The following is a 22,198-nucleotide window of genomic DNA, read 5'->3' as shown; positions in this document are numbered from 1 at the left end:
CAGGTAATGTTTAGTCCAGGTAAACGCGCTGTTCAAGGTAATGTTTATTGTTATGCCAGGTAAAATGTCTGTTCTAATGTATTTGTTTTCTATTTAGTTTGTCCAGGGTAACACTGTCATGTTCAAGGGAATCATGTTTATGGTCCAGGTAAACTGCCTGTTAAGGTATATAGTTTACTGTCCAGGTAACTGTCTGTTCAAGGTAATGTTTATGCCAGGTAAAAAACTGTCTGTTCAAGGTAAGTTATAGTTTATGTCCAGGTAAACTGTTCTGTTCAAAGGTAATGTTTATGTCCAACTGTCTGTAATTAATATCGTAACTGTCCTGTTCAAGGTTAATGTATTAGTAGTCCAGGTAAACTGTCTGTTCAAGGTCATGTTTAATTGCAAGGTAAAAACTGCCCCGCTTCAAGGTAATGGTTATGTCCAGTGTAAACTGTCTGTCAAGGTAATGATTATTATGTCCAGGTAACACGGCTGTTCAAGGTAATGTCTTATTTAGGCCAGGTAAACTGCTGTTCAAGGTAATGTTATTACGTTTCAGCTCCAGGTAAACTGTCTGTTCAAGGTAATGTTTATGTCCAGGTAAACTGTCTGTTCAAGGTAATGTTATTAGTTTATGTCCAGGTAAACTGTCTGTTCAAGGTAATGTTTATGTCCAGGTAAACTGTCTGTTCAAGGTAATGTTTATGTCCAGGTAAACTGTCTGTTCAAGGTAATGTTTATGTCCAGGTAAACTGTCTGTTCAAGGTAATGTTTATGTCCAGGTAAACTGCCTGTTCAAGGTAATGTTTATGTCCAGGTAAACTGCCTGTTCAAGGTAATGCAGAAGATGCTAAGGAAATGGAAAGTAGGATTTGTGTCTGTGAAATAATGGGCTGGTGCAGTAGACTGAGTTTGTGCTGATTGTTGAAATATTCAGACAGCCGTTGACTATTGTCAGACAGTGTTTTGAGTTCTTCTGATTTAGATGCCTTTCCTTTCCAGGAGAAGGGTGGGGAGGGGTCTATGGAGCTGGAGGAGATGCAGTCAGATCGGATGAAGGTGCTTCAGCTGGATGTCTGCAGTGAGGAACAGGTGAACAGAGCTGTGGAGTACGTTAACACACACCTGGACGACTCACAGAGAGGTACAGGACATTAGTCTGTCTCACTGCCACACATCATACCATATACAGGAACTGCATAAATACAGAACTCTTTGTACATTATCTAGAGTAAATGTGCTGATTTGAATCTGAATTATTGGGTATAGTAAATGATTATCTGCATGACAGTGAAAGCAGATACACAGCCTTCAGAAAGTAGTCATCACACTTTACATATTCAATATTTGGTTACAGCCTGAATTCAAAATAAAAAATCTCACTCATCTACACACAATACCCCATAATGACAAAGTGGAAACATGTTTTAAGACATTTTTGCAGATTGAAAATAAAGAAATATCTAATTTATTCACACCGAGTCAATACTTTGTAGAAGCACCTTTGGCGGCGTTTACAGCGGTGAGTCGTCTTGGGTCTGTTTCAGCTTTGCACATCTGGATTTGGGGATTTTGGTCCCATTCTCCCTTTACTCAAGCTCAAAGTTAGATGGTGAGTGACGGTAAACAGCAATCTTCAAGTCTCTACAGATTTTTCAATGAGATTCATGTCTGAGCCACTAAAGGACATTCTTGTTCTAAAGCAATTCCACCATGCTTCATGGTACAGATTAGAGGTCGACCGATTATGATTTTTCAACGCCGATACCGATTATTGAAGGACCAAAAAAAGCCGATACCGGTTATTCAGCCGATTTATTATTTTTTATTTTTTTGATTAAAAAAAATATATAAAAAAAATAAAAAATATATATATTTTTAATTTATTTGTAATCATGACAATTACAACAATACTGAATGAACACTTATTTTAACTTAATATAATACATAAAAAAAATCAATTTAGCCTCAAATAAATAACGAAACATGTTCAATTTGGTTTAAATAATGCAAAAACAAAGTGTTGGAGAAGAAAGTTAAAGTGCAATATGTGACATGTAAGAAAGCTAACGTTTCAGTTCCTTGCTCAGAACATGAGAACATATGAAAGCTGGTGGTTCCTTTTAACATGAGTCTTCAATATTCCAAGGTAAGAAGTTTTAGGTTGTAGTTATTATAGGAATTATAGGACTATTTCACTCTATACGTTTTGTATTTCATATACCTTTGACTAGTGGATGTTCTTATAGGCACTTTAGTATTGCCAGTGTAACAGTATAGCTTCCATCCCTCTCCTCGCTCCTACCTGGGCTCGAACCAGGAACACATCGACAACAGCCACTCTCGAAACAGTGTTACCCATGCAGAGCAAGGGGAACAACTACTCCAAGTCTCAGAGCGAGTGACGTTTGAAACTCTATTAGCGTGCACCCCGCTAACTAGCTAGCCATTTCACATCGGTTACACCAGCCTAATCTCGGGAGTTGATAGGCTTGAAGTCATAAACAGCTCAATGCTTGAAGCATTGCGAAGAGCTGCTGGCAAAACGCACGAAAGTGCTGTTTGAATGAATACTTACGAGCCTGCTGCTGCCTACCACCGCTCAGTCAGACTGCTCTATCAAATCATAGACTTAATTATAACATAATAACACACAGAAATACGAGCCTTCGGTCATTAATATGGTCAAATCCGGAAACTATCATTTCGAAAACAAAACGTTTATTCTTTCAGTGAAATACGGAACCGTTCCGTATTTTATCTAACGGGTGGCATCCATAAGTCTAAATATTCCTGTTACATTGCACAACCTTCAATGTTGTCATAATTACGTTAAATTCTGGCAAATTAGTTCGCAACGAGCCAGGTGGCCCAAACTGTTGCATATACCCTGACTCTGTCTGCAATGAACGCAAGAGAAGTGACACAATTTCACCTGGTTAATATTGCCTGCTAACCTGGATTTCTTTTAGCTAAATATGCAGGTTTAAAAATATATACTTCTGTGTATTGATTTTAAGAAAAGCATTGATGTTTATGGTTAGGTACACATTGGAGCAACGATTGTGCTTTTTTCGCAAATGCGCTTTTGTTAAATCATCCCCCGTTTGGCGAAGGTGGCTGTCTTTGTTAGGAATAAATAGTCTTCACACAGTTCGCAACGAGCCAGGCGGCCCAAACTGCTGCATATACCCTGACTCTGTTGCAAGAGAAGTGACACCATTTCCCTAGTTAAAAGAAATTAATGTTAGCAGGCAATATTAACTAAATATGCAGGTTTAAAAATATATACTTGTGTTTTGATTTTAAGAAAGGCATTGATGTTTATGGTTAGGTACACGTTGGAGCAACGACAGCCCTTTTTCGTGAATGCGCACTGCATCGATTATATGCAATGCAGGACACGCTAGATAAACTAGTAATATCATCAACCATGTGTAGTTATAACTAGTGATTATGATTGATTGATTGTTTTTTATAAGATAAGTTTAATGCTAGCTAGCAACTTACCTTGGCTTCTTACTGCATTCGCGTAACAGGTGGGCTCCTCGTGAGGCAGGTGGTTAGAGCGTTGGACTAGTTAACCGTAAGGTTGCAAGATTGAATCCCTGAGCTGACAAGGTAAAAATATGTCGTTCTGCCCCTGAACAAGGCAGTTAACCCACTGTTCCTAGGCCGTCATTGAAAATAAGAATGTGTTCTTAACTGACTTGCCTAGTTAAATAAAGGTGTAAAAAATACAGATTTCCGATTGTTATAAACTAATTAATCGACCTCTAGTACAGATGGTGTTGGTTTTCAGACAGTGTTTTACCTTCAGGCCAAAGTTACATTTTTGTCTCATCAAACCACAATCTTTTGCCTTATGCCCTTTCTTTCTTGCATTTTTTGCAAACTCCATGTGGGCTGTCATGTGCCTTTTTCTCAGGAGTGTTTCTGTCCCATGAAGTCCAGATTGGTGAAGTACTGTAGAGACTGTTGTCCTTCTGGCAGGTTCTCCCATCTCAACCAATAACTGTTAGAGTGGTCATTGGGTTCTTGGTCACCTCCTTGACCAATGACCTTCTTGCCCGGTTGTTCAGTTTGATCAGACGGCCAGCTCTAGGCAGTCTGGGTATTTCCATATTATTTCCAATGATGGAGACCACTGTGCTCTTGGAAACTTTCAACACTCCAGAAATTGTTTTACACCCCAGATATATACTTCATCACAATCCTGTCTCAGAGATCTACGGACAGTTCCTTCAACTTCATGGTATAGTACCTGCTCTGACATGCACTGTCAACTGTCAGACCTTATATAGACAGGTGTGTTTCTTTCAAAATCACGTCCAATCAATTGAATTTACCACAGGTTGGACTCCAAGTTGTAGAAACATCTCAAGGAAGATCAATGGAAACAGGATTCACCTGAACTCAATTTGGGGTGTCATAGCAAGGGGGGTGTGAATACTTACAGTACCAGTCAAAAGTTTGGACACACCTACTCATTCAAGGGTTTTTCTTTATTTGTACTATTTGCTACATTGTAGAATAATAGTGAAGACATCAAAACTATGAAAGAACACACATGGAATCATTCCATAGGATACTGAAAAGATTTGGCATGGGTCCCCAGATCCTCAATGTTCTACACCATCGAGAGCATCCTGACAGGCATCCTACTTATACAAATTACCTCAACTAACCTGTACCCCCCGCACATTGACCCTGTATATAGCCTCGTTATTGTTACTTTTTATTATTTTTTACTTTAGTTTATTTGGTAAATATTTTCTTTTGAACTGCATTGCTGGTTAAGGGCTTGTAAGTAAGCATTTCACAGTAAAGTCTACACTTGTTGTATTCGGCGCATGTGACAATTTGATGTAGTAACCAAAAAAGTGTTTAACAAATCAAAATATATTTGAGAGTCTTCAAAGTAGCCACACTTTGCCTTTGACAGCTTTGCACACTCTTGGTATTCTCTCAACCAGCTCATGAGGTAGTCACCTGGAATGCATTTCAATTAACAGGTGTGCCTTGTTAAAAGTTAATTTCTTTCCTCCTTAATGTGTTTGAGCCAAACAGTTAGATTGTGACAAGGTAGGGTTGGTATACAGAAGATTGTCTTTTACCAAATAGGGTTAAGTCCATATTATGGCAAGAACAGCTCAAATAATCAGAGAAACGACAGTCCATCATTACTTTAAGCCATGAAGGTCAGTCAATGCAGAACATTTTCAAGAATTTTGAACGTTAGTCACCACTGCCACGAGCTGACCATGCTTTAACCACGCACATTCACGTGAGAGGGAGCTCCGTTCCATCTCTCAATTGAAGTCGATGTAATTCTCCGGTTGGAACGTTATTCAAGATTTATGTTAACAACATTCTAAAGATTGATTCAGTACATCGTTTGACATGTTTCTACTGACTGTTATGGAACTTTTGGACATTTCGTCACGTTATAGTGAACGCGCTTTGTGACTTTGGAATTCTTTACCAAACGCGCTAACCAAAGTAGCTAATTGGACATAAATAACGGACATTATCGAACAAATCAAGCATTTATTGTGGACCTGGGATTCCTAGGACTGCATTCTGATGAAGTTCATCAAAGGTAAGGAAACATTTATCATGTATTTTCTGGTTTCTGTTGAGTCCAACATGGCGGCTAATTTGGCTATTGTTCTGAGCTCCGTCTCAGATTATTGCATGATTTGCTTTTCCCGTAAAGTTTTTTTTAAATCTGACACAGCGGTTGCATTAAGGAGAGGTATATCTATAATTCCATGTGTATAACTTGTATTATCATCTACATTTATGATGAGTATTTCTGTTGAAACGATGTGGCTATGCAAAGTCACTTGATGTTTTTGGAACTAGTGAATGTAACGCGCCAATGTAGACTCAGATTTTTTTATAGAAATATGAACTTTATCAAACACAACATGCATGTATTGTGTAACATGAAGTCCTATGAGTGTCATCTGATGAAGATCATCAAAGGTTAGTGATTAATTTTATCTCTTTCTGCTTTTTGTGACTGCTATATTTCGCTGGAAAAATGGCTGTGCTTATTGTGGTTTGGTGGTGACCTAACATAATCGTTTGTAGTGCTTTCGCTGAAAAGCCTATTTGAAATCGGACACTTTGGTGGGATTAACAACAAGATTACCTTTAAAATGATATAAGACACATGTATGTTTGAGGAATTTTAATTATGAGATTTCTGTTTGAATTTGGCGCCCTGCACTTTCACTGGCTGTTGTCATATCGATCCCGTTAGCGGGATGCAGCCATAAGAAGTTAACCAGCATAGCTGCAGCGATACGCCATCCCATCTGGTTTGTGCTTAGTGGCACTATCAGTTTTTCAACAAAGGGCTAAGGACTATTTGACCAAGGAGAGTGATTGAGTGCTGCAGCAGATGACCTGGCCTCCACAATCAAATTACCTGGCCTCCACAATCACCTGACCTCAACCCAATTGAGATGGTTTTAGATGAAGTTGAACCGCAGAGTGAAGGAAAAGCAGCCAACAAGTGCTCAGAATATATGGGAACTCCTTCAAGACTGTTGGAAAAGCATTCCAGGTGAAGCTGGTTGACAGAATGCCAAGAGTGTGCAAAGCTGTCATGGCAAAAGGTGGCTACTTTGAATAATCTAAAATATATTCTGTTTTGTTTAACACTTTTTTGGTTACTACATGATTCCATATGTGTTATTTCATAGTTTTGATGTCTTCACTATTATTCTACAATGTAGAAAATAGTAAAAATAAAGAAACTCCTGAATGAGTTGGTGTCCAAACTTTTGACTGGTACTGTATGTAAATGAGATTTTCTGTATTTCATTTTCAGTACATTTGCATGCATTTCTAAACATGTTTTCACTTTGTCATTATGGGGTATTGTGTGTAGATGGATATGAAAAATAAAAAAACATTTTAATACATGTTGAATTCAGGCTGTAACACAATGTGGAAAAGGTTAAGGGGTGTGACTACTTTGTTAAATGGGATATACACCCTGAAGGAGACCAAGTTATATCATAACCCCTCTTCTCTTTTCCCTGATCAGGTCTGTGGGCGGTGCTGAACAATGCAGGTGTGTCTACGTTTGGTGAGGTGGAGTTTACGACCATGGAGACGTACCGCCAGGTGTCAGAGGTCAACCTGTGGGGGGTTATCAGGGTCACCAAGGCCCTCCTGCCCCTCATCCGTAGGGCCAAAGGTCAGCCACCAACAGACACAACTGTTTCAGATACAAGTACTAAATAACTCCCGCCCCGTAGCACTCACATCTGTAGCCATGAAGTTCTTTGAAAGGCTGGTCATGGCTCACATCAACACCATCATCCCAGCCACCTTAGACCCCCTCCAATTTTCATACCACCCCAACAGTGCAATCTCAATTGCACTCCACACTGCCCTTTCCCACCTAGATTCTCACCTATGTGAGAATGCTGTTCATTAAATACAGCTTAGTGTTCAGCACCATTGTCCCCTCCACGCTTGTCACCAAGCTTAAGACCATGGGACTGAAGACCTCCCTCTGCAACTGGATTCTGGACTTTCTGACGGGCCGCCCCCAGGTGGTGAGGGTAGGCAACATCACCTCCGCCACGCTGACCCTCAACACTGGGGCCACTCGGGTGCGTGCTTAGCCCCTCCTGTACTCCCTGTTCACCCACGGTTGCGTGGCCAAGCACGACTCCAACACCATCAAGTTTGCCTGATCACCTGCGACGATGAGACAGCCTACAGGGAGGTCAGTGACCTGGCAGTGTGGTGCTAGAACAACAAACTCTTCCTCAACGTCAGTAAGACAAAAGCGATGATCGTGGACTACAGGAAACGAGGAAAGTCGAGAGCATCAAGTTCCTCCGTGTCCAAATCACTAAGAACTTATAACAAACAGTTGTGAAAAAGGCGCGACATCTTTGCCCTCAGATCCTGAAAAAGTTCTACAGCTGCACCATCGAGAGCATCTTGACTGGTTGCATCACCGCCTGGTATGGCAATAGCACCGCCCTCGATCGCATGGCACTACAGATGGTGGTGCGGACAGCCCAGTACATCACTGGGGCCATCCAGGACCTCTTATCAGGCGGTGTAAAAGGAAGGCCCAGCCACCCAAACCATGGTCTGACACCCAACAGGCTCCCGAACAGCATCTATCCCCATAAGACTGCTAAATAGCTAACAGAATTGACCCTTGTATTTTCTCACACTGACACACATTCATACTTACTCTACACACACACTCACATACAATCATCATATACACTGCTGCTTCTCTGTTTAACATATATGCTGATGCCTAGTCACCTTACCACTCACTGTACAGTGCATTCGGAAAGTATTCAGACCCCTTGACTTTTTCCACATGTTGTTACAGCCTTTATTCTAAAATATATACATTTAAAGAACTAAATATCCATCTACACACACACTACCCCATAATGACAAAGCAAAAACAGAAATTCATTATTTACATAAGTATTCAGACCCTTTGCTATGAATCAAAATTGAGCTCAGGTGCATCCTGTCATCCTTGAGATGTTTCTACAACTTGATTGGAGTCCACCTGTGGTAAATTCAATTGGTTGGACATTATTTGGAAAGGCACACACCTGTCTATATAAGGTCCCACAGTTGATAGTGAATGTCAGAGAACAAACCAAGCCATGAGGTCAAAGGAATCCGAGACAGGATTGTGTCGAGGCACAGATCTGGGGAAGGGAACCAAAAAATGTCTGCAGCGTTGACGGTCCCCAAGAACACAGTGGCCTCCATTCTTAAATGGAAGAATTTTGGAACCACCAAGACTCTTCCTAGAGCTGGCTGCCCGGCCAAACTGAGCAATCGGGAGAAAGGCCTTGGTCAGGGAGGTGACCAAGATACCGATGGTCACTCTGACAGAGCTCCAGAGTTCCTTTGTGGAGATGGGAGCCTTCCAGAAGGACAACCATCTCTGCAGGACTCCACCAATCAGACCTTTGCGGTAGAGTGGCCAGACGGAAGCCATTCCTCAGTAAAAGGCACATGACAGCCCGCCTGGAGTTTGCCAAAAGACACCTAAAGGACTCTCAGACCATGAGAAACAAGATTCTCTGGTCTGATGAAACCAAGATTGAACTCTTTGGCCTGAATGCCAAGCGTCACGTCTGGAGGAAACCTGGCACCATCCCTACTGTGAAGCATGGTGGTGGCAGCATCATGCTGTGGGGATGTTTTTCAGCGGCACGGACTGGGAGACTAGTCAGGATTGAGGGAAAGATGAATGGAGCAAAGTACAGAGAGATCCTTGATGAACCTCTTCAGGACCTCTGACTGGGGGCGAAGGTTCACCTTCCAACAGGACAACAACCCTAAGCACACAACCAAGACAACGCAGGAGTGGCTTCGATCAAACATCTCTGGAGAAACCTGAAAATAGCTGTGCAGCAACTCCCCATCCAACCTGACAGAGCTTGAGAGGATCTGCAGAGAAGAATGGGAGAAACTCCCCAAATACAGGTGTGCCAAGCTTGCAGCGTCATACCCAAGAAGACTCGAGGATGTAATCGCTGCCAAAGGTGCTTCAACAAAGTACTGAGTAAAGGGTCTGAATACTTATGTAAATGTAATATAATATATGCAAAAATTTAAAACAAACTGTTTTTGCTTTGTCATTATGGGGTATTGTGTGTAGATTGGTGAGGGGATAAATTCTTTATTTAAAATTTTTAGAAAGTCTAATGTAAGTAGAAAAAGGTCAAGGAGTCTGAATAGTTTCTGAATGCACTTTACACAGCTTCTTCCTGTCTGTCGTGTGTTTGTTCTACCTTGTTGTCTTTAGTGCTACAGTGATATTGACTACTGCATTGTTGGGGTTGGAGCACATGACATAACTTGAACTGTAGTCATTTAGCAGAGACTGGACGGCATTCAAACAAAAGTTTATTCATGCTGAAGTCTGCAGCGTTTACTGTGAATGTGATATCAAGTAGTGCAATGTTGGAGCCTGATAATATGGATGATGAAATGGGCTCTGTTTAGGCTGCCGTGGTGGTGAGCGGGTTCTGTTTAGGCTGCCGTGGTGGTGGTGGTGAGCGGGCTCTGGTTAGGCTGCCGTGGTGGTGGTGGTGAGCGGGTTCTGTTTAGGCTGCGGTGGTGGTGGTGCGCGGGCTCTGTTTAGGCTGCCGTGGTGGTGGTGCGCGGGCTCTGGTTAGGCTGCGGTGGTGGTGGTGCGCGGGCTCTGTTTAGGCTGCGGTGGTGGTGGTGCGCGGGCTCTGTTTAGGCTGCCGTGGTGGTGGTGCGCGGGCTCTGGTTAGGCTGCGGTGGTGGTGGTGCGCGGGCTCTGTTTAGGCTGCCGTGGTGGTGGTGCGCGGGCTCTGGTTAGGCTGCGGTGGTGGTGGTGAGCGGGCTCTGTTTAGGCTGCGGTGGTGGTGGTGCGCGGGCTCTGTTTAGGCTGCGGTGGTGGTGGTGAGCGGGCTCTGGTTAGGCTGCGGTGGTGGTGGTGCGCGGGCTCTGTTTAGGCTGCGGTGGTGGTGGTGCGCGGGCTCTGTTTAGGCTGCGGTGGTGGTGGTGAGCGGGCTCTGGTTAGGCTGCGGTGGTGGTGGTGCGCGGGCTCTGTTTAGGCTGCGGTGGTGGTGGTGCGCGGGCTCTGTTTAGGCTGCGGTGGTGGTGGTGGTGCGCGGGCTCTGTTTAGGCTGCGGTGGTGGTGGTGCGCGGGCTCTGTTTAGGCTGCGGTGGTGGTGGTGCGCGGGCTCTGTTTAGGCTGCGGTGGTGGTGGTGCGCGGGCTCTGTTTAGGCTGCGGTGGTGGTGGTGCGCGGGCTCTGGTTAGGCTGCGGTGGTGGTGGTGAGCGAGCTCTGGTTAGGCTGCCGTGGTGGTGGTGAGCGGGCTCTGGTTAGGCTGCCGTGGTGGTGGTGAGCGGGCTCTGGTTAGGCTGCCGTGGTGGTGGTGAGCGGGCTCTGTTTAGGCTGTGGTGGTGGTGGTGGTGAGCGGGTTCTGGTTAGGCTGCCGTGGTGGTGGTGAGCGGGCTCTGGTTAGGCTGTGGTGGTGGTGGTGGTGAGCGGGCTCTGGTTAGGCTGCCGTGGTGGTGGTGAGCGGGCTCTGGTTAGGCTGCCGTGGTGGTGGTGCGCGGGCTCTGGTTAGGCTGCGGTGGTGGTGGTGCGCGGGCTCTGGTTAGGCTGCGGTGGTGGTGGTGAGCGGGCTCTGGTTAGGCTGCGGTGGTGGTGGTGCGCGGGCTCTGTTTAGGCTGTGGTGGTGGTGGTGGTGAGCGGGCTCTGGTTAGGCTGCCGTGGTGGTGGTGCGCGGGCTCTGGTTAGGCTGCGGTGGTGGTGGTGAGCGGGCTCTGGTTAGGCTGCGGTGGTGGTGGTGCGCGGGCTCTGTTTAGGCTGCGGTGGTGGTGGTGAGCGGGCTCTGGTTAGGCTGCGGTGGTGGTGGTGCGCGGGCTCTGGTTAGGCTGCGGTGGTGGTGGTGCGCGGGCTCTGTTTAGGCTGCGGTGGTGGTGGTGAGCGGGCTCTGGTTAGGCTGCCATGGTGGTGGTACGCGGGCTCTGTTTAGGCTGCGGTGGTGGTGGTGCGCGGGCTCTGGTTAGGCTGCGGTGGTGGTGGTGGTGCGCGGGCTCTGTTTAGGCTGCCGTGGTGGTGGTGGTGAGCGGGCTCTGGTTAGGCTGCGGTGGTGGTGGTGGTGCGCGGGCTCTGTTTAGGCTGCCGTGGTGGTGGTGGTGCGCGGGCTCTGTTTAGGCTGCGGTGGTGGTGGTGCGCGGGCTCTGGTTAGGCTGCGGTGGTGGTGGTGAGCGGGCTCTGGTTAGGCTGCGGTGGTGGTGGTGGTGCGCGGGCTCTGTTTAGGCTGCCGTGGTGGTGGTGGTGAGCGGGCTCTGGTTAGGCTGCCGTGGTGGTGGTGAGCGGGCTCTGGTTAGGCTGCCGTGGTGGTGGTGAGCGGGCTCTGGTTAGGCTGCCGTGGTGGTGCGCGGGCTCTGTTTGTGTGGAATGTAATGTACTGCATTGAGCGGGTAGTAAATGATGATGAACTGGGCTCTGTTTAGGCTGCCGTGGTGGTGGTGGTGCGCGGGCTCTGTTTAGGCTGCGGTGGTGGTGGTGGTGCGCGGGCTCTGTTTAGGCTGCGGTGGTGGTGGTGCGCGGGCTCTGTTTAGGCTGCGGTGGTGGTGGTGCGCGGGCTCTGTTTAGGCTGCCGTGGTGGTGGTGGTGCGCGGGCTCTGTTTAGGCTGCCGTGGTGGTGGTGGTGCGCGGGCTCTGTTTAGGCTGCGGTGGTGGTGGTGCGCGGGCTCTGTTTAGGCTGCGGTGGTGGTGGTGCGCGGGCTCTGTTTAGGCTGCCGTGGTGGTGGTGGTGAGCGGGCTCTGTTTAGGCTGCCGTGGTGGTGGTGGTGAGCGGGCTCTGGTTAGGCTGCCGTGGTGGTGGTGCGCGGGCTCTGTTTAGGCTGCGGTGGTGGTGGTGCGCGGGCTCTGTTTAGGCTGCGGTGGTGGTGGTGGTGCGCGGGCTCTGGTTAGGCTGCCGTGGTGGTGGTGCGCGGGCTCTGTTTAGGCTGCCGTGGTGGTGGTGCGCGGGCTCTGTTTAGGCTGCCGTGGTGGTGGTGCGCGGGCTCTGGTTAGGCTGCCGTGGTGGTGGTGCGCGGGCTCTGTTTAGGCTGCCGTGGTGGTGGTGCGCGGGCTCTGTTTAGGCTGCCGTGGTGGTGGTGAGCGGGCTCTGTTTAGGCTGCCGTGGTGGTGGTGGTGAGCGGGCTCTGGTTAGGCTGCCGTGGTGGTGGTGCGCGGGCTCTGGTTAGGCTGCGGTGGTGGTGGTGCGCGGGCTCTGTTTAGGCTGCCGTGGTGGTGGTGCGCGGGCTCTGGTTAGGCTGCGGTGGTGGTGGTGGTGAGCGGGCTCTGGTTAGGCTGCCGTGGTGGTGGTGAGCGGGCTCTGGTTAGGCTGCGGTGGTGGTGGTGGTGCGCGGGCTCTGGTTAGGCTGCGGTGGTGGTGGTGCGCGGGCTCTGTTTAGGCTGCCGTGGTGGTGGTGCGCGGGCTCTGGTTAGGCTGCGGTGGTGGTGGTGAGCGGGCTCTGGTTAGGCTGCGGTGGTGGTGGTGAGCGGGCTCTGTTTAGGCTGCGGTGGTGGTGGTGAGCGGGCTCTGGTTAGGCTGCGGTGGTGGTGGTGCGCGGGCTCTGGTTAGGCTGCGGTGGTGGTGGTGCGCGGGCTCTGTTTAGGCTGCGGTGGTGGTGGTGCGCGGGCTCTGTTTAGGCTGCGGTGGTGGTGGTGAGCGGGCTCTGGTTAGGCTGCGGTGGTGGTGGTGCGCGGGCTCTGGTTAGGCTGCGGTGGTGGTGGTGCGCGGGCTCTGTTTAGGCTGCGGTGGTGGTGGTGCGCGGGCTCTGTTTAGGCTGCGGTGGTGGTGGTGAGCGGGCTCTGTTTAGGCTGCCGTGGTGGTGGTGCGCGGGCTCTGGTTAGGCTGCGGTGGTGGTGGTGCGCGGGCTCTGTTTAGGCTGCCGTGGTGGTGGTGCGCGGGCTCTGGTTAGGCTGCGGTGGTGGTGGTGAGCGGGCTCTGTTTAGGCTGCGGTGGTGGTGGTGCGCGGGCTCTGTTTAGGCTGCGGTGGTGGTGGTGAGCGGGCTCTGGTTAGGCTGCGGTGGTGGTGGTGCGCGGGCTCTGTTTAGGCTGCGGTGGTGGTGGTGCGCGGGCTCTGTTTAGGCTGCGGTGGTGGTGGTGAGCGGGCTCTGGTTAGGCTGCGGTGGTGGTGGTGCGCGGGCTCTGTTTAGGCTGCCGTGGTGGTGGTGCGCGGGCTCTGTTTAGGCTGCCGTGGTGGTGGTGCGCGGGCTCTGTTTAGGCTGCCGTGGTGGTGGTGCGCGGGCTCTGGTTAGGCTGCCGTGGTGGTGGTGCGCGGGCTCTGGTTAGGCTGCGGTGGTGGTGGTGCGCGGGCTCTGTTTAGGCTGCCGTGGTGGTGGTGCGCGGGCTCTGGTTAGGCTGCGGTGGTGGTGGTGGTGAGCGGGCTCTGGTTAGGCTGCCGTGGTGGTGGTGAGCGGGCTCTGGTTAGGCTGCGGTGGTGGTGGTGGTGCGCGGGCTCTGGTTAGGCTGCGGTGGTGGTGGTGCGCGGGCTCTGTTTAGGCTGCCGTGGTGGTGGTGCGCGGGCTCTGGTTAGGCTGCGGTGGTGGTGGTGAGCGGGCTCTGGTTAGGCTGCGGTGGTGGTGGTGAGCGGGCTCTGTTTAGGCTGCGGTGGTGGTGGTGAGCGGGCTCTGGTTAGGCTGCGGTGGTGGTGGTGCGCGGGCTCTGGTTAGGCTGCGGTGGTGGTGGTGCGCGGGCTCTGTTTAGGCTGCGGTGGTGGTGGTGCGCGGGCTCTGTTTAGGCTGCGGTGGTGGTGGTGAGCGGGCTCTGGTTAGGCTGCGGTGGTGGTGGTGCGCGGGCTCTGGTTAGGCTGCGGTGGTGGTGGTGCGCGGGCTCTGTTTAGGCTGCGGTGGTGGTGGTGCGCGGGCTCTGTTTAGGCTGCGGTGGTGGTGGTGAGCGGGCTCTGGTTAGGCTGCGGTGGTGGTGGTGAGCGGGCTCTGTTTAGGCTGCCGTGGTGGTGGTGCGCGGGCTCTGGTTAGGCTGCGGTGGTGGTGGTGCGCGGGCTCTGTTTAGGCTGCCGTGGTGGTGGTGCGCGGGCTCTGGTTAGGCTGCGGTGGTGGTGGTGAGCGGGCTCTGTTTAGGCTGCGGTGGTGGTGGTGCGCGGGCTCTGTTTAGGCTGCGGTGGTGGTGGTGCGCGGGCTCTGTTTAGGCTGCGGTGGTGGTGGTGAGCGGGCTCTGGTTAGGCTGCGGTGGTGGTGGTGCGCGGGCTCTGTTTAGGCTGCGGTGGTGGTGGTGCGCGGGCTCTGTTTAGGCTGCGGTGGTGGTGGTGAGCGGGCTCTGGTTAGGCTGCGGTGGTGGTGGTGCGCGGGCTCTGTTTAGGCTGCGGTGGTGGTGGTGCGCGGGCTCTGTTTAGGCTGCGGTGGTGGTGGTGCGCGGGCTCTGTTTAGGCTGCGGTGGTGGTGGTGGTGCGCGGGCTCTGTTTAGGCTGCGGTGGTGGTGGTGCGCGGGCTCTGTTTAGGCTGCGGTGGTGGTGGTGCGCGGGCTCTGTTTAGGCTGCGGTGGTGGTGGTGCGCGGGCTCTGTTTAGGCTGCGGTGGTGGTGGTGCGCGGGCTCTGGTTAGGCTGCGGTGGTGGTGGTGAGCGGGCTCTGGTTAGGCTGCCGTGGTGGTGGTGAGCGGGCTCTGGTTAGGCTGCCGTGGTGGTGGTGAGCGGGCTCTGGTTAGGCTGCCGTGGTGGTGGTGGTGAGCGGGCTCTGGTTAGGCTGCGGTGGTGGTGGTGCGCGGGCTCTGTTTAGGCTGCGGTGGTGGTGGTGAGCGGGCTCTGGTTAGGCTGCGGTGGTGGTGGTGCGCGGGCTCTGTTTAGGCTGCGGTGGTGGTGGTGCGCGGGCTCTGGTTAGGCTGCGGTGGTGGTGGTGAGCGGGCTCTGGTTAGGCTGCCGTGGTGGTGGTGAGCGGGCTCTGGTTAGGCTGCCGTGGTGGTGAGCGGGCTCTGGTTAGGCTGCGGTGGTGGTGGTGAGCGGGCTCTGGTTAGGCTGCCGTGGTGGTGGTGAGCGGGCTCTGGTTAGGCTGCCGTGGTGGTGGTGAGCGGGCTCTGGTTAGGCTGCCGTGGTGGTGGTGAGCGGGCTCTGGTTAGGCTGCCGTGGTGGTGGTGAGCGGGCTCTGGTTAGGCTGCCGTGGTGGTGGTGAGCGGGCTCTGTTTAGGCTGTGGTGGTGGTGGTGGTGAGCGGGTTCTGGTTAGGCTGCCGTGGTGGTGGTGAGCGGGCTCTGGTTAGGCTGTGGTGGTGGTGGTGGTGAGCGGGCTCTGGTTAGGCTGCCGTGGTGGTGGTGCGCGGGCTCTGGTTAGGCTGCGGTGGTGGTGGTGCGCGGGCTCTGGTTAGGCTGCGGTGGTGGTGGTGAGCGGGCTCTGGTTAGGCTGCGGTGGTGGTGGTGCGCGGGCTGTGGTGGTGGTGGTGAGCGGGCTCTGGTTAGGCTGCCGTGGTGGTGGTGCGCGGGCTCTGGTTAGGCTGCGGTGGTGGTGGTGAGCGGGCTCTGGTTAGGCTGCGGTGGTGGTGGTGCGCGGGCTCTGTTTAGGCTGTGGTGGTGGTGGTGAGCGGGCTCTGGTTAGGCTGCGGTGGTGGTGGTGCGCGGGCTCTGGTTAGGCTGCGGTGGTGGTGGTGCGCGGGCTCTGTTTAGGCTGCGGTGGTGGTGGTGAGCGGGCTCTGGTTAGGCTGCCGTGGTGGTGGTACGCGGGCTCTGTTTAGGCTGCGGTGGTGGTGGTGCGCGGGCTCTGGTTAGGCTGCGGTGGTGGTGGTGGTGCGCGGGCTCTGGTTAGGCTGCGGTGGTGGTGGTGGTGCGCGGGCTCTGGTTAGGCTGCGGTGGTGGTGGTGCGCGGGCTCTGTTTAGGCTGCCGTGGTGGTGGTGCGCGGGCTCTGGTTAGGCTGCGGTGGTGGTGGTGAGCGGGCTCTGGTTAGGCTGCGGTGGTGGTGGTGAGCGGGCTCTGTTTAGGCTGCGGTGGTGGTGGTGAGCGGGCTCTGGTTAGGCTGCGGTGGTGGTGGTGCGCGGGCTCTGGTTAGGCTGCGGTGGTGGTGGTGCGCGGGCTCTGTTTAGGCTGCGGTGGTGGTGGTGCGCGGGCTCTGTTTAGGCTGCGGTGGTGGTGGTGAGCGGGCTCTGGTTAGGCTGCGGTGGTGGTGGTGCGCGGGCTCTGGTTAGGCTGCGGTGGTGGTGGTGCGCGGGCTCTGTTTAGGCTGCGGTGGTGGTGGTGCGCGGGCTCTGTTTAGGCTGCGGTGGTGGTGGTGAGCGGGCTCTGTTTAGGCTGCCGTGGTGGTGGTGCGCGGGCTCTGGTTAGGCTGCGGTGGTGGTGGTGCGCGGGCTCTGTTTAGGCTGCCGTGGTGGTGGTGCGCGGGCTCTGGTTAGGCTGCGGTGGTGGTGGTGAGCGGGCTCTGTTTAGGCTGCGGTGGTGGTGGTGCGCGGGCTCTGTTTAGGCTGCGGTGGTGGTGGTGAGCGGGCTCTGGTTAGGCTGCGGTGGTGGTGGTGCGCGGGCTCTGTTTAGGCTGCGGTGGTGGTGGTGCGCGGGCTCTGTTTAGGCTGCGGTGGTGGTGGTGAGCGGGCTCTGGTTAGGCTGCGGTGGTGGTGGTGCGCGGGCTCTGTTTAGGCTGCCGTGGTGGTGGTGCGCGGGCTCTGTTTAGGCTGCCGTGGTGGTGGTGCGCGGGCTCTGTTTAGGCTGCCGTGGTGGTGGTGCGCGGGCTCTGGTTAGGCTGCCGTGGTGGTGGTGCGCGGGCTCTGGTTAGGCTGCGGTGGTGGTGGTGCGCGGGCTCTGTTTAGGCTGCCGTGGTGGTGGTGCGCGGGCTCTGGTTAGGCTGCGGTGGTGGTGGTGGTGAGCGGGCTCTGGTTAGGCTGCCGTGGTGGTGGTGAGCGGGCTCTGGTTAGGCTGCGGTGGTGGTGGTGGTGCGCGGGCTCTGGTTAGGCTGCGGTGGTGGTGGTGCGCGGGCTCTGTTTAGGCTGCCGTGGTGGTGGTGCGCGGGCTCTGGTTAGGCTGCGGTGGTGGTGGTGGGCGGGCTCTGGTTAGGCTGCGGTGGTGGTGGTGAGCGGGCTCTGTTTAGGCTGCGGTGGTGGTGGTGCGCGGGCTCTGGTTAGGCTGCGGTGGTGGTGGTGCGCGGGCTCTGGTTAGGCTGCGGTGGTGGTGGTGCGCGGGCTCTGTTTAGGCTGCGGTGGTGGTGGTGCGCGGGCTCTGTTTAGGCTGCGGTGGTGGTGGTGAGCGGGCTCTGGTTAGGCTGCGGTGGTGGTGGTGCGCGGGCTCTGGTTAGGCTGCGGTGGTGGTGGTGCGCGGGCTCTGTTTAGGCTGCGGTGGTGGTGGTGCGCGGGCTCTGTTTAGGCTGCGGTGGTGGTGGTGAGCGGGCTCTGGTTAGGCTGCGGTGGTGGTGGTGAGCGGGCTCTGTTTAGGCTGCCGTGGTGGTGGTGCGCGGGCTCTGGTTAGGCTGCGGTGGTGGTGGTGCGCGGGCTCTGTTTAGGCTGCCGTGGTGGTGGTGCGCGGGCTCTGGTTAGGCTGCGGTGGTGGTGGTGAGCGGGCTCTGTTTAGGCTGCGGTGGTGGTGGTGCGCGGGCTCTGTTTAGGCTGCGGTGGTGGTGGTGCGCGGGCTCTGTTTAGGCTGCGGTGGTGGTGGTGAGCGGGCTCTGGTTAGGCTGCGGTGGTGGTGGTGCGCGGGCTCTGTTTAGGCTGCGGTGGTGGTGGTGCGCGGGCTCTGTTTAGGCTGCGGTGGTGGTGGTGAGCGGGCTCTGGTTAGGCTGCGGTGGTGGTGGTGCGCGGGCTCTGTTTAGGCTGCGGTGGTGGTGGTGCGCGGGCTCTGTTTAGGCTGCGGTGGTGGTGGTGCGCGGGCTCTGTTTAGGCTGCGGTGGTGGTGGTGGTGCGCGGGCTCTGTTTAGGCTGCGGTGGTGGTGGTGCGCGGGCTCTGTTTAGGCTGCGGTGGTGGTGGTGCGCGGGCTCTGTTTAGGCTGCGGTGGTGGTGGTGCGCGGGCTCTGTTTAGGCTGCGGTGGTGGTGGTGCGCGGGCTCTGGTTAGGCTGCGGTGGTGGTGGTGAGCGGGCTCTGGTTAGGCTGCCGTGGTGGTGGTGAGCGGGCTCTGGTTAGGCTGCCGTGGTGGTGAGCGGGCTCTGGTTAGGCTGCGGTGGTGGTGGTGAGCGGGCTCTGGTTAGGCTGCCGTGGTGGTGGTGGTGAGCGGGCTCTGGTTAGGCTGCGGTGGTGGTGGTGCGCGGGCTCTGTTTAGGCTGCGGTGGTGGTGGTGAGCGGGCTCTGGTTAGGCTGCGGTGGTGGTGGTGCGCGGGCTCTGTTTAGGCTGCGGTGGTGGTGGTGCGCGGGCTCTGTTTAGGCTGCGGTGGTGGTGGTGCGCGGGCTCTGTTTAGGCTGCGGTGGTGGTGGTGGTGCGCGGGCTCTGTTTAGGCTGCGGTGGTGGTGGTGGTGCGCGGGCTCTGTTTAGGCTGCGGTGGTGGTGGTGCGCGGGCTCTGTTTAGGCTGCGGTGGTGGTGGTGCGCGGGCTCTGTTTAGGCTGCGGTGGTGGTGGTGCGCGGGCTCTGGTTAGGCTGCGGTGGTGGTGGTGAGCGGGCTCTGGTTAGGCTGCCGTGGTGGTGGTGAGCGGGCTCTGGTTAGGCTGCCGTGGTGGTGAGCGGGCTCTGGTTAGGCTGCGGTGGTGGTGGTGAGCGGGCTCTGGTTAGGCTGCCGTGGTGGTGGTGAGCGGGCTCTGGTTAGGCTGCCGTGGTGGTGGTGAGCGGGCTCTGGTTAGGCTGCCGTGGTGGTGGTGAGCGGGCTCTGGTTAGGCTGCCGTGGTGGTGGTGAGCGGGCTCTGGTTAGGCTGCCGTGGTGGTGGTGAGCGGGCTCTGTTTAGGCTGTGGTGGTGGTGGTGGTGAGCGGGTTCTGGTTAGGCTGCCGTGGTGGTGGTGAGCGGGCTCTGGTTAGGCTGTGGTGGTGGTGGTGGTGAGCGGGCTCTGGTTAGGCTGCCGTGGTGGTGGTGCGCGGGCTCTGGTTAGGCTGCGGTGGTGGTGGTGCGCGGGCTCTGGTTAGGCTGCGGTGGTGGTGGTGAGCGGGCTCTGGTTAGGCTGCGGTGGTGGTGGTGCGCGGGCTGTGGTGGTGGTGGTGAGCGGGCTCTGGTTAGGCTGCCGTGGTGGTGGTGCGCGGGCTCTGGTTAGGCTGCGGTGGTGGTGGTGAGCGGGCTCTGGTTAGGCTGCGGTGGTGGTGGTGCGCGGGCTCTGTTTAGGCTGTGGTGGTGGTGGTGAGCGGGCTCTGGTTAGGCTGCGGTGGTGGTGGTGCGCGGGCTCTGGTTAGGCTGCGGTGGTGGTGGTGCGCGGGCTCTGTTTAGGCTGCGGTGGTGGTGGTGAGCGGGCTCTGGTTAGGCTGCCGTGGTGGTGGTACGCGGGCTCTGTTTAGGCTGCGGTGGTGGTGGTGCGCGGGCTCTGGTTAGGCTGCGGTGGTGGTGGTGGTGCGCGGGCTCTGTTTAGGCTGCCGTGGTGGTGGTGGTGAGCGGGCTCTGGTTAGGCTGCGGTGGTGGTGGTGGTGCGCGGGCTCTGTTTAGGCTGCCGTGGTGGTGGTGGTGCGCGGGCTCTGTTTAGGCTGCGGTGGTGGTGGTGCGCGGGCTCTGGTTAGGCTGCGGTGGTGGTGGTGAGCGGGCTCTGGTTAGGCTGCGGTGGTGGTGGTGGTGCGCGGGCTCTGTTTAGGCTGCCGTGGTGGTGGTGGTGAGCGGGCTCTGGTTAGGCTGCCGTGGTGGTGGTGAGCGGGCTCTGGTTAGGCTGCCGTGGTGGTGGTGAGCGGGCTCTGGTTAGGCTGCCGTGGTGGTGGTGAGCGGGCTCTGTTTAGGCTGCCGTGGTGGTGGTGGTGAGCGGGCTCTGGTTAGGCTGCCGTGGTGGTGGTGAGCGGGCTCTGGTTAGGCTGCCGTGGTGGTGCGCGGGCTCTGTTTGTGTGGAATGTAATGTACTGCATTGAGCGGGTAGTAAATGATGATGAACTGACTGGCGCTTTGGTCAATCAGTCGCTGTTCTGTCAAGCTCCTGAAGAATGTTTTTAAGATGTGGTTTTGAGGATAGTTGGACTGTAGAGGCCTGCTGCATGTCTCTGGGATGTTCACTAACAGGCTCGGAGTCATACTGCTTTTCTTCTTGAAATAAAAAGTTATTAAAAGGTAGACTCAGCATTATGTTGTCGCCGTCAGCAGCACCTCAGATATTCCTATGAGAGTGATGGCGTACTTTGCTCTCACACAGAGTATCTGTGCACGGCTTCACACTGCTACTACGTAGTAGCTACGGGACCAACGCAGCAGAGGCCAAGCTTCAACGCTCTTCGTTGTTTCAGAAATCGATTGCCGTTTACTTTGTGCATCGATGAATCTACCTTTTAATGTGTTCTAATGCCACTGTGTTAAATAGGTATTTATCTATGTAATAACCTAATGCCACTGTGTTGCAGGTCGTGTGGTCAACCTGGCCAGTATGTATGGGCGGATGGGCAATGCCCTGCGTTCTCCATACTGTGTGTCTAAATATGGTGTGGAAGCATTCTCCGACTGTCTACGTTACGAGATGAAGGCCTGGGGGGTCAAGGTCTCCGTCATCGAGCCGGGGAACTTCATTGTGGCCACGGGCATCCTGACCCGGGACATTGTGGCGACCACGGCTGATAAACTGTGGCGCGAGGCGCCCCCTGGTGTCCAGGAGGACTATGGCCACGCCCACTTCGACAAACAGATGGCTCTGATGAGGTCATACTGTAGCAGCGGACAGAAGGATGTCCAACCCGTCCTAGATGACATCACCGACGCCATCACGTCACGCCGCCCGTTCACGCGCTATAACCCCATGGAGCCTCATTGGTGGATCAGGATGCAGGTGATGACACACCTACCGGCCGCCATCTCCGACCGTCTCTACTTCTGAACTCGAGGATCTCCGACCGTCTCTACTTCTGAACTAGAGGATCTCTGTCTCTGATCGTCTCCATATGTACAGTATATCATATTGCATTAGGGTTCCGTTCCACTTTAGAGTCTTAAATTGGCATATTCTCTATGGAAAATAACAAGCTATTGATTCTCAATATGTAAATCTAATTTGAATGAATTTCCTGACTTGACTGATTTAAGATTTGCTGTTCCCCTTGGATCATGGGGTCCAGGGACCACTGTTGTAGGGGTCCAGGGACCAATGTTGTAGGGGTCCAGGGACCACTGTTGTAGGGGTCCAGGGACCACTGTTGTAGGGGTCCAGGGACCACTGTTGTAGGGGTCCAGGGACCACTGTTGTAGCTAAGGATTGCTTGACACTGGAAATCTGTGATTTGAGCCATTTTGAACATTATGCACTATTGTCTTATCTACAATATACACGTTATTCCACCCCCTTGGAAATGGGATTTTTTTTCCTTAAGTAATACATTAAGCTCTAATATTCAAGTGATAAAGCCTGAGAAGCCGATGTTTGGAGGATATATTGTCCCGAGGCGAACACCAGCTCCCAGGGCATTATCACCTTTATACGGGTTACCAACATATTCAAATAATGATTTACATATTTTCATTAAAAACATTATTTTGATGAATTTATTCATCCTTCCATAAGATATAGTCCCGACACAAATCTATGGTTGATACCCAAGCCGGTTGGTCGTTCGTTCTATCGGTTCGGTTGACAGAGACGCAACCCAGTCGCTGTCCTTTTGTTCTGTATCTATGGACACGACCCAGTCGTTCGTTCTAAATGT

General features: G+C 54.0%; 1 protein-coding gene across 1 annotated transcript; it reads left to right on the top strand.

Annotated features, from left to right (window-relative positions):
* The first annotated feature begins 597 nt into the window (after positions 1 to 597).
* bdh1 (3-hydroxybutyrate dehydrogenase, type 1) lies at positions 598 to 21,835 on the top strand. The gene is made up of 4 exons (XM_038984134.1): positions 598 to 603; positions 988 to 1,129; positions 7,049 to 7,201; positions 20,909 to 21,835. Exons 2-4 carry the CDS (start codon positions 1,009 to 1,011, stop codon positions 21,373 to 21,375), a joined length of 741 nt encoding a protein of 246 aa, XP_038840062.1. The 5' UTR covers positions 598 to 603; positions 988 to 1,008; the 3' UTR covers positions 21,376 to 21,835.
* The last annotated feature ends 363 nt before the right edge of the window (positions 21,836 to 22,198 follow it).

The sequence above is a fragment of the Salvelinus namaycush genome, unplaced genomic scaffold, assembly GCF_016432855.1.
Source record: "Salvelinus namaycush isolate Seneca unplaced genomic scaffold, SaNama_1.0 Scaffold2147, whole genome shotgun sequence".
NCBI lineage: Eukaryota > Metazoa > Chordata > Actinopteri > Salmoniformes > Salmonidae > Salvelinus > Salvelinus namaycush.
Note: the sequence above shows the minus strand (reverse complement) of the source record. Positions and strands in the feature narration are given on the sequence as shown.

What these genes read in the sequence shown, in the direction of transcription:
- bdh1 (XM_038984134.1), top strand. Translation starts at nt 1,009, where the DNA reads ATGGAGCTGGAGGAGATGCAGTCAGATCGGATGAAGGTGCTTCAGCTG. An exon ending in CCTGGACGACTCACAGAGAG is followed by an intron (nt 1,130 to 7,048) that starts GTACAGGACATT and finishes TTCCCTGATCAG; the next exon opens with GTCTGTGGGCGGTGCTGAAC. An exon ending in CCTCATCCGTAGGGCCAAAG is followed by an intron (nt 7,202 to 20,908) that starts GTCAGCCACCAA and finishes ACTGTGTTGCAG; the next exon opens with GTCGTGTGGTCAACCTGGCC.